Source organism: Babylonia areolata, chromosome 8, assembly GCF_041734735.1.
Source record: "Babylonia areolata isolate BAREFJ2019XMU chromosome 8, ASM4173473v1, whole genome shotgun sequence".
Lineage (NCBI taxonomy): Eukaryota > Metazoa > Mollusca > Gastropoda > Neogastropoda > Buccinidae > Babylonia > Babylonia areolata.
In genome coordinates this window covers 30575162-30595161 of record NC_134883.1, presented here as the reverse complement: position 1 = coordinate 30595161, position 20000 = coordinate 30575162, and the positions used below count along the sequence as shown (strand labels likewise).

The 20000-nt window shown below is 39.7% G+C and overlaps 1 protein-coding gene across 4 annotated transcripts in view; it reads left to right on the top strand.

Annotated features, from left to right (window-relative positions):
* Positions 1-13168, top strand: part of LOC143284730 (EF-hand calcium-binding domain-containing protein 12-like) — a 33705-nt gene extending 20537 nt beyond the window's left edge. The window contains exons 10-13 of one of the 4 annotated variants that reach the window (XM_076591677.1): positions 128-223; positions 1530-1556; positions 2620-2655; positions 10630-13168. In XM_076591677.1, the coding sequence (XP_076447792.1) occupies positions 128-223; positions 1530-1556; positions 2620-2655; positions 10630-10885 (415 nt within the window). In that variant the 3' untranslated portion in view covers positions 10886-13168. The remainder of the gene's footprint in view (positions 1-127; positions 224-1529; positions 1557-2619; positions 2656-10629) is intronic. The other 3 variants (XM_076591679.1, XM_076591680.1, XM_076591681.1) reach the window with 3 other exon arrangements.
* Positions 13169-20000: the final 6832 nt, after the last annotated feature.

Below are 20000 nucleotides of genomic sequence, written 5' to 3'. Positions count from 1 at the left end.
TTTACCACTGCTACTTTGTGCAAACATTTACCACTGGTACTTTGTGCAGACATTTATCACTGCTACTTTGTGCAGACATTTACCACTGGTACCTTGTGCAGACATTTACCACTGGTACTTTGTGCAGGCATTTACCACGGCGCTACAAGAAGCTGAACATCAAGACGAGGCCGGACAGTGAGGAAGGAGATGCGTCCTCCTCCAACATCACTGGGTACACCAGGTACATGCTGTGCTTTTCTTTTCTTTTCTTTTCTTTTCTTTCTTTCTTTCTGTCCTTCTTTCTTTCCAGTGTTTGTGGGCTGCAACTCCCATATTCACTTGTATGTACAAGAGTGCATGTTTGTGTACGATCATTTTCACCCATCACCGTGAAGGCTGCCATGCTCCATTTTCCTGGGTTTGTGCAAGCTGGGTATGTTAGTGTTTCCATAACCCACCGAGCACTTAACACGAATCGTTGGATCTATGTTGTGCGTATTTGATCTTCTGCATGTGTAAACCCAGGGAGGGGATTAAGGCGCTAGCTGGTCGACATACATACAGTTGACTTGGGAGATCCACTAGAGGTGGTGTATATATATATATATATATATATATATATATGAGTTAATTTATAGATTAATGAATGATTATTTCTTTAAAAGCAACAAAAAAACAAAACAAAACCAATAATAAGCAGTAGTGAAAAATTTATCCTGCAGTTGTGCAGATAACAACAAAGAGTGCCAAGCACACATGGACAAGTAAGTTCAGTACAAAAAAAATTCATACTGTGTTATCAACACCTCAGACATAGAAAACAGCTGGATCTGTGTGGATTTGTCACAATATTTCTACATTGATGAATACCTTAAAATACCACACCCTGGTGGCATTTTTTTTTTTTTTTTTTTTTTTTTTTTTTTTTTTTTTTTTTTGCTGCTCCATCATCTGCACCGTTTCAGTGGCATTACTCCCACGCCGCTCATTTAGCCACAGACTTTGAGACTATTTTTTTTTTTTATATTGATGACGATGAAGGAGGAGGAGGATGACGATGATGATGACGATGTTGCTATGGAGGTCCATTTTGGTTTGGGACTGCGTTATAAGGCTGTACTCTACGCTTCCTGTCATAATGATATCCCGGCGTTAACCAGGGCCGAGAGATACAGACACTTGCAGTGCTGGTCAGGTAAGTAGAGCAACACACCCAAAGACGCATCCTTGAAGTGGATGACACTCGACTGTGTGGTCCCAGTCTCCCCATTTAAGCCCACAGCTTACTCAACTCTGGGTAGGAGCCGGCCACGGGCCCAAAAACCCACCTCCGCTGGGATGCGAACCCGCGTCCTCCCAGCCGTCAGTCCGCGACGCTAACCACTTCGCCACGGCGGCTAGTCACTGGTGGCAGATTTCGCTGGTGATTTGTTTTGTTACCGTGCAGTGGTATACCTGTCCTTGTATGAACCACTGATGATAAACTTACAGTGTCTTTCTGACTTTCATAGTATTCATTGTCGTATTTTGGCTGCATGTACATCCAGATCTGCGTATCAACAGCTGCGTGCAGGGTAAACATTTTATTTTGTTTTATTTTCTTTGTTGTAAGTAGATGTAGTCATGTGAGCAAAGTATGTGCTGTTTGTGTGCTCAGTGTCTAGAGATGTCAAGAAAGGTCAGCGCTGGGTTGCATGAGAAACTGAAACTGATTGACAGATTCGCATGGACACTTATACACTGTCTATCCTTGCTGTATATGGGATATGAGAGTGAAGATACTTGATTTCTTCCCATCTTTGAGAATTAAGATAGATGCTAAGTAGATGCAACATAGTTTCTGTGCCCAGTGTTGTAACTAAAGACAGCCAGTCATGAAGATGTTTAGTCTTCGTCAGTTTCTGAGTGGAGACATTTTTTTGCATATGAGTTGAATGTATTGTATTGTATTATATTATATTATATTATATTATATTATATTATATTATATTATATTTCTCTTTTTGTCACAACAGACTTCTCTGTGTGAAATTTGGGCTGCTCTCCCCAGGGAGAGTGCGTTGCTACACTACAGCGCCACCCATTTTTTTGGTATTTTTTCCTGCATGCAGTTTTATTTGTTTTTCCTATCGAAGTGGATTTTTCTACAGAATTTTGCCGGGAGCAACCCTTTTGTCGCCATGGGTTCTTTCATGTGCGCTAAGTGCATGCTGCACAGGGTACCTCGGTTTATCATCTCATCCGAATGACTAGCATCCAGGCCAACCACTCAAGGTTTAGTGGAGGGGGAGAAAATATCGGTGGCTGAGCCATGATTTGAACCAGGGCGCTTAGATTCCTAGGCGGACGCGTTACCTCTAGGCCATCACTCCACTCATTTTGTAGTAGTTTGTGAAGCTGAGATCACACTGTAAAGGCTACATGGAGGAATTTGAATGAAAAAAAAAAGGCTGAGCATTCTGTATTATCAGTGATTACTTTGTTGTTCTGAAACATTAATCTGGAAAGATACCATGCACTGCAGGTGAAGGACATAGAAGCTTGGTGCACCTGCTGTTTCTTATTCACTTTCTTTTCTTTTTTTCCTGTTAATTTTGATTTTGTTTAATGAATAATGTTATCCATGAATTTGTTCAGTGTATCCACATCTTCTAACCAAGAGCCATTCAAGAGGTGAACAGTTTCAAGATTTTGTTTTTGATGGATGAAGCTGGCTTTGAATTAGAAATCAGGCTGAAAAAAAAAGACTGCCTTATGAAGTATGCATCCAGATTTTTAATTTAGATCTTAAACACACTTTGAGAATGGGTGATAATGCTACCAAGACATTGGTTCTGAAATCGAGAAGGGTTTTTTGCTTTGGTTTAGATATGAAATGGACAAATCCATGCTTTTTATTAGAATTTGACAAGAATTTTTGCCACATTGATTTAATTCATTTGAAGTGTGGTAATAGTTACTAGGAATAACTTTTGGAAAGGTGATATAGTTCAGACACAGTGTGTAGCATTCATATTGTACCTTTTATGAAGAAGCAGCCTGAAATAGTGTGTAGCATTGTACATATGAACATGTCTTGTTAAAAACGGTAACACTAACTATAGGAAGCCAGGAGTATGTGTTTATTCGCCTGCACTTATATACTTTTGATTTCAGATCCCGCCCCCCTTCCGCTTGTTTGTTTGTTTGTTTAAGCTAATAGTGATGTTTTTATGTAGATGTAGACAATGTGTCAAATAATCCGAATCAGCTATGCCTTTTGAAACTAATCAACACCTTGGAAAGCAAGGACCAGGATCTGTCAGCCTGTGGCTAGGCTTATTTTGCACTGTAAAGTGCAGTAAATAAAAAAAAAAGGTGGGGGTGGGGGGGGGGGGGGGGGGGTGAGGAGGTGGTGATGGAGGGGCCAAAATAAAGACATATTTTGTTGTTGCCCATAACTATAGTCACATGTTTTGGTGTATGTATGTATGTATGTATGTATGATAGTCAGTCGTATATTACTATGACCATCAGAACAGCAGAGGAGGCAACTGCTGTCCCAGCTGTCTGGTCTAGAATTTGATTATTGTGGAGAGTGTCTCGCCCTGTCTTGCCCAAGTTACATCCCCATTCTCTTGGCCAAAAGGGTTTCAGGACAGTCGGCGTTTGGATGGTTCCCCGAGGCCATTTAGCACCCAGTGCTGCAGCACTAGGAGCCAGTGCAATCTTGCTTCCTAGTTTGTGAGAGTCATAATCCTTCACAAAATACTAAGCTGTAAATGACTTCCCAATGTAATGGAGAAACCGTTGATCATACAGACACAGTCTCAGACATGTGTTGTGCTTGTTGGCATATACATCAACAACATAAACAAAGCTGTCAAGTTTTTAAATATTTTTTTTGTAAGTGATTTTTTTTTTTTTTTTTTTTTTTTCAAATGTTGATCTATTTAGAATCTGAAATTAATCAGCCTGTGTGAAAAGATTATATGAATGGCTTGATAATCAGCCAATCACCGGTATAGAGGCTCCACTTGATTTTGAATGTTCATTGTGCACGTAAGCTTATGCATGCACATGTAAACATATATTCTTTAACAGTAGCAACAGCTGGGCGTATTTCACTTTTGGATGCAAACATCAATGGAAACACATAAATGGAAAAAAAAAAGAAAAAAGTTCAGTGTGACTTTGTGTTTGTCTGTCTGTGTAGACTCTTTTTTGCAATGTTAACCAGAAGATGAGAATGTAAGTTTGAGTTAACCATATTCACCTGTTTGTTGTAATCAGGGTAATTAATTTGTAACCCTTTTTTCCCCTGTTTTAAGTAATATATATATATATATTTTTTTTTTTTTTTTTTTTTTTTTTTTTTTTGTAGGGGGGCAGGGTGGGGGGTGGGAGGGAGGGGGAAGGGGGGGGTGTGGTGTTGGGGGAGAGGGGGTTTGCAATATTGTTTAAGTAGTCATCTCTGTGATGTCATGACATCAAGTGATTTTGCATGCTTGTAAATGTGACCAGTGGTGTAGCTTCTAAATATACTTTCTGCTGCTTTTTTGTTTATTTATTTATTTATAAATTTATTTATTGATTTCAGCCAAGTGTAGTTGTGTAGGTAAGAACGCAGACATTTAGTGAGTCACGTTTATGATTTATGTGCATATCGCTTTAACAGTGTACAGTACTGACTTGTGAAAAATCAAACTTCAGTGATCACAGAATGTGCAGCTGGGAATGTCTTGCTCTGGTCTTTCTCAGTTGATTAGTTAGTTTTAACGTTATATTCTCTGATGTCACAATGTCTTCATGATCACCCCTCCCCAAATTGCACCATACCTTATTCAGGAGGAAGGTGCCAGAATGGTTAGGATGTTCATCTGCCAATACAATGGCCTTGAGGGTCTGGGGTCGATGCGTGCTCTCGCCATTTCGCCCAAAGTTTAACTGGAAAAAGCAAACTGAGCATATGGACAATGAGCGACGGGCGCAATAGCCGAGTGGTTAAAGCGTTAGACTGTCAATCTGAGGGTCCCGGGTTCGAATCACGGTGACGGCGCCTGGTGGGTAAAGAGTGGAGATTTTTCCGATCTCCCAGGTCAACATATGTGCAGACCTGCTAGTGCCTGAACCCCCTTCATGTGTATATGCAAGCAGAAGATCAAATACGCACGTTAAAGATCCTGTAATCCATGTCAGCGTTCGGTGGGTTATGGAAACAAGAACATACCCAGCATGCACGCCCCCCGAAAACAGAGTATGGCTGCCTACATGGTGGGATAAAAACGGTCATACATGTAAAAGCCCACTCGTGTGCATACGAGTGAACGCAGAAGAAGAAGAAGGACAATGAGCTTGAGGTCCTGTGTGCAGCTCGCACTTGGCACACTGAAAAAGAACGTACAGCAGCAACGAAAAGCGTTGTCTTCTGGTAAAACTCTGTAAAAAGGAAATCCACTTTGACAGGCACACAAAGATATAAAATGACCAGTATGCTTGTACTCAAGGCCTGACCTTCATTCTTCTTCTGCATTCACTTGTATGCACACGAGTGGGCTTTTATGTGTATGACCATTTTTACCCCACCATGTAGGCAGCCATACTTCGTTTTCAGGGGTGTGCATGCTGGGTATGTTCTTGTTTCCATAACCCACCGAACGCTGACATGGATTACAGGATCTTTAACGTGCGTATTTGATCTTCTGCTTGCATATACACACGAAGGGGGTTCAGGCACTAGCAAGTCTGCACATATGTTGACCTGGGAGATCGTAAAAATCTCCACCCTTTACCCACCAGGCGCTGTCACCGTGATTTGAACCCGGGACCCTCAGATTGACAGTCCAACGCTTTAACCACTCGGCTATTGCGCCCGTCAAGGCCTGACCAAGTGTGTTGGGTTTTGCCGCTGGTCAGGCATCTGTCTAGTGGTGTAGCGTATATGGATTTGTCCCAAATGCAGTGGCACCCCCTTGAGAAACTGAAACTGTTTATATTACAGCTTTTAGCGTTGCAGTTAGAGTTTGAGGTTTTTTTGTTTTTTTTTATACAAGAAGGAAGAACATAAAATACAAACTGAAGAAATGAATAAGACCAAATGACTGTACTCATATTTCTGTTGAACACAAATTATTTGTTTATGAACCAATGAAATGAGACATATGAAAATAAAGAAATATATATGCTAATAATAAGCTAATATATATATATATATATATATATATATATAAAAGCTTATTGATGTTTTGTTTGAAACTATGGGGGAATAAGAAAGAACAGAAAGAACAACTCATAATCATTGGGGTTCCAATCGCCGTCAGCAAGCACGTACATTAACCCTGACAAGGAGAACATAAAAGGAGAGTTATCCATGACTACAACTTTGTCAGAGATGGGTTAACTCCCTTTTATTACTGGAGGTGAAGTGATTGCAGGAGCACAGTTCTGTAGATGGGAGGCAACTGTTTTTCTAAAAAAAAATAAAAAAAAAAAAAAAAAAAAAAATTGTTTGTTTGTCGGCCTACATTGCTCGCGCGCGCGCGCGTGTGTGTGTGTGTGTGTTGTGTGTGTGTTCCCATCATGAGATTCCTCAGATTGTACTGTGGAATTAGACAAAAAGAAGATATGGAAGGTGGGGCATACTTCTTATAATTTTATATGTAATTATGGAAGTGATGTAGTGATTTCAGACTGCACCGGAAAACTTCAGTCTTATCTCTGGTGTATAAATTTACATCACTATCTCTTACTGTCTCTCTCTCTCTGTGTCCCATATCAACTGTGTCTATCTCTCTCATTCTCTCTCTCTCTCTCTCTCTTTCTCTCTCTCAGTCTAGCTCTCTGTCTCTGTCTCTCTGTGTGCTGGACTACAGTAGTATAGGCCAGTTGAATTTGTATAATTTCCAGGAAGTCTTTTCATCCCATTTTAACTGTGTCCATATCTCTGTCTGTCTGTGTTTCTCTGTCTCTGTCTCTGTCTCTCTCTGTGCTGGACCATAGTTTAGACCAGTTGACTTTGCAGTCTTTTCATTCAACGTTTCATTTGAATTGGGTTATGAGTTGTGCAACCTGAACTCGGGATAGGTATTATCCAGATGGTAGGTGTGTTTCATGAGCGGTTTTGCTTTTGCTTGAGTAGTGAAGTGGATGGGTAGTTAGCTGTTGTTACAGTCTTTCAGTATTGCTGTGTCTGTGGGTTCCTTTGCTGGTCTTTCTTTTTTTTACCGGCTGCATTGCAAAGAGGAGCTGCCTAGCGTTCCAGACAGGAACTGCTTGCATTTGCAAACAGGAACTGCCAAATGAACCGCATAGAATCACAAACAGGAGCAGAGCTGCCTAGAATTGCAAAGAGGAAATTACCTAGAATTGCAAACAGGAATATGTGTGTGTGTGTGTGTGTGTGTGTGTGTGTGTGTGTGTGTGTGACTGAGATTGTGTGTGTGCTTGTGTGTGTGTTTGCTCGCGCATGCGTGTGTGTGTGTGTGTGGTTGTAGACATGGATAATGATGAACTTGAAAATGATATAAACACTGAGAAATGTGACTGCAGAAACAAAAACAACTGAAGGAAAATGAAACAATATTGCAATTGTTGCTGCAACCACCATTACTTCTACTGCTGCTGCTGCTGCTACTATTACTACTGCTGCTGCTACTACTACTACTACTGCTACTGCTAGTGATGTCACTGAAAGTTTTAAAAAATGTATTATCTTTCACAGAAATAACTATAAGCACAGCTTCTTGCAGAAAAAGATCATAGCAAAGCAACACACACAACAAAACCCCAACAAAACGTAGCAAACACAAACACACAATTGCATGCATGCACACTTGCACACACCCATGCGCACACATGCATATATACAAACACACACACACACACACACACACACACACACACACAGCACATGAAGAATTTAAGGCATTGAAAAGTTTAAGGACTTAACAAATATTTTCCAAGCAATACCACCTACTGTTTTTTTTGTTTTTTTTTCAATAGATTTTTTTTTCAGCCAAATAACGCAAAGAGAATGGTAATGATGCTGGTGCTGATGATAATGATGCTGATTTTGCTGACATTACTGCTGATGCTGATGATGGTGATAAAGAAGAACATGATGATGATGATGGCAACAATGGTGGAAACTTCATCAGCATTTTTTTTTTTTTTTTTTGAGGCTTCAAAGCCTGACCAGTGCATTGAGATTGTGTAAAGGTCAGGCATCTGCTCCTTTATATATATATATATATAAGAGAAAAAAGAAAAGCAAACACATCAATCTGTCAAGTATTCCAAATTTTCGGAACGATCACGTTCCTTCCTCAAGGGATAAGTTGTTTACATGTTACCAGGGTCACTCTTACGCAGCTGTTATGACGCAAGCACGCCATTACGTACATGTTGTGATGCAATTTCACTATGCCAGGTTTCGCCCAGAGCCTCATGAATTGCAGTTGTCTATTTTCTTCTACTGTCAAAAAAAAATAAGTTCGTTAAAACCAAACTTACTGAATAACTCAATCAACAGTAGAGAAATAAAAATGATAAATAATAACAATAATAAGAAAAATGAAATAAAAATCGATGATAAATAAATAAAGAAAATAAATATATATTTGAAATAAATAAAGAAAGAAAGAAAATAAAGAGGGGTGGGGGTGAGATAATCAAAAGAAGATAATGATAGTAATCATAATATTATATATAACAAAGAAGAAGTTTATTTTGGCTTTTACAGCAGATGTGTGGTAGCATTACACGGATCAGTCCACTTGCTTTTGACACTTTCTTGAAACTCCAACATTAACTGTGTGCATGGGGGTTGGTTTTTTGACTCACTTGTGTAAACAAAGTGAGTCTGTGTTTTAACCCGGTGTTCGGTTGTCTGTGTGTCTGTGTCTGTGTCTGTGTGTCCGTGGTAAACTTTAACATTGACATTTTCTCTGCAAATACTTTGTCAGTTGACACCAAATTAGGCATAAAAACAGGAAAAATTCAGTTATTTCCAGTCATCTTGTTTAAAACAATATTGCACCTCTGGGATGGGCACAAAAAAATAAAGAATGAAGCCTAATTATATGCAAACTGCATTTACTGTTATATTTATATTTTTTGTATTCTCTAAACTTGACACTTTGATCTGATATTCTGACCCAACAACAAGAGCAGTCATTATTATCATTTTTTGTTCAAACAGGAACTTCTTTTGCTGAGCATGGAAGTTTTATTTATTTTGTAAACGTTTTGGTGCAGATAGTAAAAAAGGGAAATTACTCTGTAATTAATGCTAGGGGATTTAATGCGCTTTAAACTGATCTTTCTCATCTTAAACATTACATTTTGAAATTATACACAATACATAAAAAGCTTGGATTTTTTTTTCCAGTGTATCACAGTTGAGTCTTGAAGGCCTTGCCTCTCTTGTTATTTGTGGATTGGTTAGAGAAATTTCACATGTGATTAAGATTTTATATGTTTTGGGGTTGTTGTTGTTGTTGTTTTTTTTTTATGATATATTCATGTAATATGCCTTGAAACTAGTTAAGTCTCTTTATTAACAGCAACATAACCATGATCTTCATCTCCATCTTCTGATTATGACTTTTTGTTGTTGTTTTATTATTATGATGTACTCCTGTGATGTGCCTTGATAACTAATCATTCCTATTTAGCAACAACAGCATCATCCATCTTCATCATCTTCATCATCATCATCATCATCAGCTAATCATGTCTGTCATCAAAAACATCATCATATTTTTCATCATCTTCCCCTTTCTAATCGTGCGTGCCTTGAAACTAATGTGATCAAAAACATCATCATCATCATCATTAATACTACTACTACTACTACTACTAATAATAATAATGGATACTTATATAGCACACTATCCAGAAATGTTCTCTAGGTGCTTTACAAAAACGATTTTGTTAACATAAAGCATTACATCAATGTTACATACACACACCAAAATGTCATTATCATATTCTTGATTTTTTTCTCCTTTTTCAAATCACACATGCCTTGAAAATTAGTCATGTCTGTCATCAAACATCATCATCATCTTCATATCCTATTTTTCATCTTCTTTTCCTTTTAAAAAATTGTGCATGCCTTGAAACTATCTGGTCTGTCATCATCAACAACAACATCATCATCATCATCATCGGCATCATATTTTTCATCTTCTCATCCTTTTTAAAATCATGCATCCCTTGAAACTAATCCGATCTGTCATAATCATCATCATCATCATCATCATTATCATATTTTTCATCTTCTTCTCCTTTTTTAAAAATCATGACTGCCTTGAAACTAATCTGGTCTGTTATCAACAACAGCAACATCATGATCATGATCATCTTCATCATCGTCATCATCACCTTGTTCTCAATAACAGCAACGTCATCATCATGATCATCTTCATCGTCACCTTCTCCATTTTCTTAAGGTACCTCAACAACAGCAACATCATCAGCATCCTCATCATCATCACCTTCTTCTCCATTTTCTTAGATAAAGTACCTCAACAACAGCAACATCATAAAAAACAACATCAACAACAACAACCCCCCCCAAAAAAAACACAAAAAAACACCAGCAACATCATCATCATCATCGTCGTCGTCGTCGTCGTCATCACCTTCTTCTCCATTTTCTTCAAGGTACCAGCTGGACTCGGAAAAGTTCTGGCCGGGCTACATGCTGGACAAGCTGGCGCTGTACGAGCCCTCCCCGGACCAGCCTGCCCCCTGGAGCCAAGGGAGCCACGCCATCTTCCACCACACAGGGCAGCCCAAGAGGAGGGGCAACACCGGCCACGTCAGGGTCATGGGGCCGCCGGTCAACCAGGATGGCAGGATTCTGAGCTACGGCATCGACAAGAGGCGGGCATTGCTGCCCTCTCACTCAAGGAAGTAACACTGACAAACAAAGAAGCAAACAAATAAGAGAGAGAGATATTTTCAGTTTCAGTTTCAGTAGCTCAAGGAGGCGTCACTGCGTTCGGACAAATCCATATACGCTACACCACATCTGCCAAGCAGATGCCTGACCAGCAGCGTAACCCAACGCGCTTAGTCAGGCCTTGAGCGAAAAAAAAAAGGTGAATAAATAATAGATAAGATTACACAAATAAATAAATAAATAATAATTATAATGAAAAAAAAAGGTGAATAAATAATAGATAAGCTTACACAAATAAAAGAGAGAGATAGAGAGACCAACACCGCATTGTATTATTGTATTGTATTACTCTTTTCTTGTCACAGCAGATTTCTCTGTGTGAAATTCGGGCTGCTCTCCCCCAGGGAGAGCATGTCGCTACACTGACAGCGCTACCCTTTTTTTTGTTTGTATTTTTTTCCTGTCTGTAGTTGTTTTTTGTTTTGTTTGTTTGTTTTCCTATCAAATTGGATTTTTCTACAGAATTTTGTCAGGGACAACCCTTTTGCTGCTGTGGGTTCTTTTACGTGCGTTAAGTGCATGCTGCACACGGAACCTCGGTTTATCATCTCATCGGGGGGTGGGGTGTGTGTGTGTGGGGGGGGGGGGGGGGAATACTGGCGACTGTGCCGGGATTCAAACCAGTACGCTCAGATTTTCTTGCTTCCTAGACGGACGTTGTTACCTGTAGGCCATCACTCCACGTTTGCTCCCTTGAATCTTCTGTCTGCTGCTGTTGTTGTTTTTGTTGTTGCTGCTGTTGTTGCTGCTGCTGTTGTTGCTGAGCCAGTTTCATCTCAAGATCTGACCATCATGCACTGAGCACGCTGAGTTTTATGCGAAGGTCAGGCATCTGGTGGTTGTTGTTTTTTGTTTTTGTTTTTTTTACTTTTTTTTCCCCAAAAACCAAATGTGGTGTAGCATGTAAATGGGTCGGTCCGCACACTTTTTACACACTCCTCTCAAAGGAGAAACTGAAACTGAAAACTAAGGTTGTCTTGAAGGGTTTAAAAAAAAAAAAAAAAAAAAAAAAAAAAGAAAAGAAAGAAAAAAAAGAAAGAGTCATAGTGATGTCACAGTAATGCATCACTTACAGTGACAGTCCCAGGGGTTTTTCATTTGCCATGGTGATGATGATGGCGGTAAGATCAAGCTCAGTATGACTGACTGACTGGTGAATAGACGGGTACATTGATGAATGAATGAATACGTAAAAACAAGTTAGAAAGTAAATGATTGAATAAATGAATAAAACAAGCAAGTAAATGAATGACTCAATAGATAGATAGATAATTCATATATATATATATATATATATATATATAAATGAAGAAAATGATTAGATAAATAAGAAAATGACCCCAAACATCTAACCTATAATAGTTGAAAGCAAGTCAGTTAAAAGAGGTAAAAAAAAAAAATTAAGACCAAAAGATTAAAAAACAAAACAAAAACAAAACAACAGCAAAGAACAAAAACAAAACAAAAAGAAAAAGAGAACAGAAAGAGAGGAAACTCGCAAGAGACAGATACAACAGAGACAGAAGGTCTCCATATTATAAACGAGACAATTGTAATTGTGATAAACGATACTCATTTTGAATCTGATGAAATATTATATATTGTTTTGCGCTTTGACAAAATTCTATATCTGTGAATTTTTTTTTTTTTAAAAAGGAAAAAAAAGAAGAATATTTCAGTACACAGCATTTGATAAGTTATCAGTGAGAGAGGGAGAGAGAGAGAGAGACACAGAGAGAGAGAGAGAGAAGGGGGAAAATACATGAGCAACAATTAAACATGTATGCCAAAATGCTTGTGAAAAATCCTTTATGTAAAGGAGAAAAGTCTATAAAAAAAATAATAAAAAAAGAAGAGAAGTTGATGGAAATAAGAAAGAAAAAAAAGGAAGAGTTGTGGAAAGAAGACAGACTCTAAAAGAAAGGGACAGAAAAAGAAAAACTAAATCTATTTTTGAAAAAAAAGAAAGATAACTGCCAGAAATCAGCAAAATATTCATGAAACAATGTTGTCTGATAAATATATGAGAAGGAAGGGTATGGAAAAAAAATAAGAGAAAAAGAAAAAAAATCAGATTGAGGTTACAATAACTGAATAAATCAATTAGCAGATAAACAAGCAATTATAATTCATTCATTATTTCATTGATTAATTGACATTGATCGATGGCAGAAAGGAAACAGGAAAGAGAGAAAGAAAGAAAAAATAAAGAGATAAACAATTAAAGAGAGAGAGAGAGAGAGACAAAAAAGGAGAAAAAAAGAGCACAAAAAATTTAGAGGAAAAAAACACACACAAAAATCTGGAGAAAAATTTAGAAGAAAAAAAAAGCAAAACAAATTTAGGAGAAAAAAAAAGTAATCTGAATATAGACTTGGGCACAACTGAAGTGAGAATAGTTAGTTCCCTTCCTTATTTATGGGTTTGCTCCCTTTCTTGTTTATGGGTTTTCTACTTCTGTATTGATCAATGATAGGAAGCCTTGGTTGGGTCACGGGAGCAATCTTAGCAGCTCTAACTTTGCTTAACTTTCAGAATTTTCCCCAAGTCTATGGAATTAGTATAGACTGAAAAATGCAATGCAAAGTTAGCGCTGCTAAAGATCGCCCATGCATCCCACTCTTAAAGAACGGGTTAACTCACTCAGTACGGCCAGTCCTCTCTCCTCCTCTACACAGACCCCTCGGATGTCCAGTGGGTGTCTGAATGACCCAACCTTTAGCTTCCGTCGTCAGAATTGTGGTATTCTTTGTCAACATTCACGTCTTCAGTATAAGAGCCTTCCGCTTGCAATATTTTGATGATGGTAATTGGGGTGAAACGCTGTTAACGTCGTCTCTTTCGCCGTTCGTATGGAAAGAGTTAAAGTTTCTTCCGCTCTTTCTTCGACAGTCAGACAGTGCTGGGTCTTTATGAAGGTCAGTCATCTGCTCCCACCTCCCACAACCCCCCCCCTCCCCAACCCCTACCTACACACCACTACACCCCACACCTACCTCCATCCCCCTCCCCTGCCAGCCTCCTTTCCAATTTCTCTTTAACTCTCTCCATACGAACGGCGAAAGAGACGACGTTAACAGCGTTTCACGCCAGTTACCATCATCAAATTATTGCAAGCGGAAGGCTCTTATACTGAAGAGGTGAATGTTGACAAAGAATACCACAATTCTGACGACGGAAGCTAAAGGTTGGGTCATTCAGACACCCACTGGACATCCGAGGTGTTTGTGTAGAGGAGAAGAGAGGACTGGCCGTACTGAGTGAGTTAAGCAGATGCAGTGTAGCATATATGTGGAGCAGTGGGCTCAGCACGCTTTCATGCCTACCTGAAAGTGAAAGTAGGAGAGAATTAAATGCTCCAACGGTTTGTATGCTTGACTCCTGTGGGGAGCGAAGGAAGTAAATGCAGCAGCGTTCTGCAGTCAGGACCGCTTCCAAGTGAAGGCATGTTATCATTGATGTTTCGGATCTTTTGAACAGTGTACCGTGTCTCATTATTAGTATGAAAAGATAAGCTAAAGATGTATTTGACAGTCCTTCCACAGTCAAAGAGGAAGCAAACTGTCGGGAAAAAAAGGTAATTAGTTGTGGTGTCTGAAGGTGTTCATTAGGCTGTATTGAAACTTCTTTTCTTTTTTTTATTTATTTATTTTTGGTTGAAACCTTTTCTTTAAATATATTTTGTGTTTTCTTTTTTGTGTTCCTCTTGCATTTTTGCCTGGAACATTTAGGATAGACCTACAGAGAGGTCAGGGTGGTGAAAGTTTTGTGTTTATGAGGTTGCCAAAAGTTGTCCATAGATTTCAAGAGGATCTTTAACATGGGGCTGTCATTTTTTTTTCTTCTTTTCATTTTATTTTGCCATATCAGCATTACATTTGGCATACTTTTGAGACTTGGTTGTCTGCTTTTTTTTTTTTTTTTCTTTTTGACAAATTTTCTTGCCAGATGAATTTTGTCTCGTTTTTTTTTTGTTTTTGTTTTTTTTTTTGTGTGTGTGTGTCATGGATGTTGGTCAGTTCAGTGCTGCATTTGCCAAAAGAAAAAAAAAAAAGAAAAAAAATTTATTCATTACATAGAATTTGTTTTGTTTGTGGATTATCGCATTTATGTGTTTACTTTTTTTGCTTGTTTTGTGTACATATATGTGATTTTGATTCTTAGTTTTTTCGAGGATTTCTTGTTTGATATATTTTTTTTTTATTGTCACCACTTTTAAACAGGAAATTTTGCATTTTTATTTAAACATTTGAAAACCCAGATTTATTTAAAGTGCCTGTGTTTTCTTGGAGCCAACGTTGACTTAAAAAAGGACAAAGGCTGTTGAATTCAATGAACTTTTATAGACTTTGCTGTTTCATTTGTAAAAATTAATGTTTTGAGCTGTGCGTAAATTGTTAATGTGTATGATTTTAGTGTTTCTTTGACATTGTTTTGTTTTTACTTTTTCTTTTTAAAACGTCCTTTACAAAGAAATGTTTTAAACATTTTTTAAATGTCTTTAAGAAGACTTTAATGAGTGTTTGGGTTGCATGATCTTAGAATGCAATCTTTTGCTGTTGGTGCATACAAATTTTGTATGCACAAGTTCTGTGAACAGTTGATTTTTCAGAGTTGATTTATATGTTTTTATCTTTTACCGTCTTTTATCAATTTATTCATTGATTTTTTTTTTTAAGTTAATTTTTGAAATTATATATTTTACCATTCGAGTCCACAGGATCTGTTTTAAAGCATTGACATTTCATTGTTTTAATTTTCCTGCCTAGTTTTGAAGCCAAAGACATGCATTGTTTTGAAGAATCACATGCTGCTGATACTGCTGAGAGCTAGAGATTGGTGATTTAATATCTGTGATATCAGTGTATAGTCATCTTCCTCGGCCTTCTCCCCCCAAAGTGTGTCATTCCATTCCTAGTATGTCCTTCCTGTGTGTGTGTGTGTGTGTGTGTGTGTGTGCTGTGCATGAAGGTGTATGTGTGTGTGTATGTGTGTGTGTGTGTATGCATGTGCATGCATGCATGTGTGTATGTACTGGTGAATCTTTATATGAAGCGATTCGCTTGCCTTGTTGAAAATGGCCTGTGATTCCATAAATAAAACAAGAATTGAAATCAGAATGCGTTTTACTCGTTGAGAAAACAAGATTTGGAGTCAGAATGCTTTTTATACGTTTCTGTTGTTGACTTTAGCACTCTTCAAGAAAAAAACAACCTTTCCAGTTGAAACAACTGCATACAGCACGACAAAATGGTTGGGAGGTATATGTATGAATATTCTTGTGGCAGCAAAAAACATGTTCACATCATGTCACTTCAGTGACTTTGACTTCAGTGTCAGGTCAAACGAATAGAAATGATGCTTGTAAAAAAAATATATGAAAAGAATTTCTGTTTTGGTATTTTTTGACTTTGTGAAAGCTTTTCAAAGGAAGAAATTGATATGTTGCCAGAAATGTATCTAAAACAAATGTATTTAGAAAGGGGAAAGTTTTTTTTTTCATTCATGATCATGGGGTTGGGTCTCTGCATAGGTCAGACATTATGCTTCAACATTGATTTACACCTTGTGGAAATCGTTCCGAACATGGAAGATGCACACATGGGCAACACACACACACACACACACACACACACACACACATGCACACACACACACACACACACACACACACACACACACACACACACACACAGAGTTAAACTAAACAATGAAAGAAAACACATGCGCGCGTTTAGGTTTATTTTATCAGGAACAAGCGCTGTTCTTGGGCATGATATTGCAACCAAATTGTCGATTGTCAAATCTGTGTGACGCATTGCAATGTATAAATATTTTAAGATGTAAGTTATCGATTCATAGCCAGGCTGTCTGTGCATTCGGTTCAATCAGCAGTGTCTGTGTCTGATACCTAGTGCATATATTTCGGTTTTTTTGTATATGGACGACTTGATTTACTGTTGTCACACACACACACACACAAATAAAAGAAAAAGGAAAAAATATGTAGATATTAAAAAAATGTGTGTGTGTGTGTGTGTGTGTATGTGTGTGTGTTACAGAAAAGTAAGTCTGCTTTCAGAACTCTTTAAGTAGTCACAAAACAATGTATAGGGAGATATATGTTACAGAAAAGTAAGTCTGGTATCAGAACTCTTAAGCAGTCACAAAACAATGTATAGGGAGGTATATACCACAGAAAAGTAAGCCTGGTATCAGAACTCTGAAGTAGACACAAACGATAAAGTTCGGAATCCAAACGAGCCTGGTCCAGACGAAGAAAGTAACGTGTGAGTTGTTGCCGTTGTTGTTGTTGTAAGTCGTTGTTGTTGTTGGCCCAAAGTTCCCAGACAAACCCGGTGTAGCAGTATATTCGTAACCCCCCACCCCTCCCCGAATTTTACCCCGGGGTGAAATCTGACAAGCCCAGTATCATTACGTTGTGATCAGTGTAGACCATACCAGCCAGGAATGACTTCTTGGAGTGGACGTCAACTGGTCAGAAATGACACCCCACCCCCCACCCCAACCCGGCCCTAAGTTGGACTCTTAAAGCTAGCCTAGCCTGGTTTGAACTGAACTCCGACCCGTGGTAAATTAATTTTGGCCCTGCAAGAAACAAGCAATACAGGCTATCAAAGTGCAGCCACCCCTCACGTTTAGTTCCAGTTTCAGTTTCACTTTCTCAAGGAGGCGTCACTGCGTTCGGACAAATCCATACACGCTACACCACATCTGTTGAGCAGATGCCTGACCAACAGCATAACCCAACGCGCTTAGTCAGGCCTTGAGTGCATGCTTACATATTTGTGTACATATGAAAGTGGATTTCATTTTACGTAATTTCGCCAGAGGACAACACTCTCGTTGCCATGGGTTCTTTTTCAGTGCGCCAAGTGCGTGCTGCACACGGGACCTCGGTTTATCGTCTCATCCGAAAGACTAGACGCTCAGTTTGATTTTCCAGTCAAACTTAGGAGAAAGGGCGAGAGCGGGATTCGAACCCACACCCTCACGGACTCTCTGTATTGGCAGCTGAGCGTCTTAACCATTCTGCCACCTTCCTCCAGTTCCAATGAAGCGGAAGGTAGGTCAGTCAGTACAGGCAAGTCCAGAGAAAAGGCCTTCCATTTTTTTTTTCTTTTCAATATAGCTTGAATACAGTTAACGTAGATAAGGGATAAGTTCCAGGTGGGGGGTGGGGGTGGCGGGCTCGATCTTGAGTGGCCACAAATAACCCTAGGAGTCATTCGAGGCAAGTCCAGAATGACCCTGGGGTAAAACCCTATAGGGATGGGGGTAGTTTTAGACTGCTACACCGGAGCCAATAAAAAAGAACATGGCTCACCCCCCCACCCCCCTTCCGACCTCTCCCATGCACCCCACCCCCGCTGGATGTTTCAGATTTACAGTCTGCGATCTTTGGCTTCGGGTGTACTGCTCACCCTCCACCCCTTTCCTCCCTCCCTTACCCCCTCCCCTTCCTTTCCTTCTCCTCCCATTCCTTTACGGTTTCATTTCTCCTCTTGCCTATCGATCTCCCCCCCCCACACACACACACACCCGCACCCACCCCACCTCCCCACTCACACAAACTGGTCCTAAACTGAAGGTTGGCTCCATATATGACTTTCCCCATCGCTTCCCAGCTCCTCTTTCATCCCACCCCATCCTCGTATTTCTTCTCACTCCACCCCCCTCTTCGCCCTTCCCTCTCCACCCCATTGGGTTAGCCTCCCTCCCCCCCCCACCCCCCCCCCCCCCCCCCCCCCCCCCCCCGCCACAAACCCTCCCAAACCCCACCCCACCCCTTAGCATCCACGCAGCTGGGTCGATGAAAGTGGATAATCCAGAACAGTATCTCATGTTTGGTCCAGGGAGATTCGGGGGGAAGGGGGGGGTGGGGGGGGGGGGGGGGGGGGCAGGGGAAGTTTAGAACTTGCAGCATCAGAATTGGAATTGGGTGCCGGCGTCCATCGACAGGAAAAGGAACACGAGAACGCGTACACAGGCCCATGTTTCAAGGTGATTTAAAACAGCAGCAGCAGCAGCAGCAGCAGCAGCGACAGCAACACAACAACAACACATATATCCCTATCGGCTTGTGAACTGATGGTAAAATTCGAAGTATCACCAAGCCATGCCAGGTTGTTGTTATTGTTGTAGTTGTTTTTTCGTGTGTTTTTTTCTTTCACATTTTTAAAAGGGACGATGGGAAGCAATTGAACATTTTTATCCGCCCCTTTCAAAAAAGAAAAATAAATGAGTAAACAACCAACCAACTAACTAACTAACGAACTGAGTGATGGCCTAGAGATAACGCGTCCACCTAGACAGTGAGAGAACCCGAACGCGCTGGTTTGAATCATGGCTCAGCCGCCGATATTTTCTCCCCCTCCACTAGACCTTGAGTGGTGGTCTGGACGCTAGTCATTCGGATGAGACGATAAACCGAGGTCCCGTGTGCAGCATGCACTTAGCGCACGTAAAAGAACCCACGGCAACAAAAGGGTTGTCCCTGGCAAAATTCTGTAGAAAATCCACTTCGATAGGAAAAATAATTAAAACAGCACGCAGTAAAAAATACCCCAAAAAATGGGTGGCGCTTTAGTGTAGTGACGCGCTCTCCCTGGGGAGAACAGCCCGAATTTCACACAGACAAATCTGTTGTGATAAAAAGCAATACAAATACAAATACAAACTAACTAAATGAATGTATACACATTAACAGACAGACAGACAGATAGATAGGTAGACAGACAGATAGAGAGATAGATAGATACATATATAGATAGATAAATGGAGGCGGAAATGGATGGTCGAGTATCTTCAGTTTCTGTTGTATCATCCTCATTCATGCCCCAGGTAAGTTCGTATCAACGTCTCGAATATCCGCAGACTTTGTATGATAGTAAGTCGTGCCTGGCCATGACCATCGGAACAGCAGAGGAGGCAGGCAACCGTTGTCACGGAATCCTTTTGCACAACAGGCTGCCTACCCGGATAAAGCCAGCTGAGGGCTGCCTTAGGACGCTCATCATTCGTTTCCTGGCACATTCAGTCAGGTTTC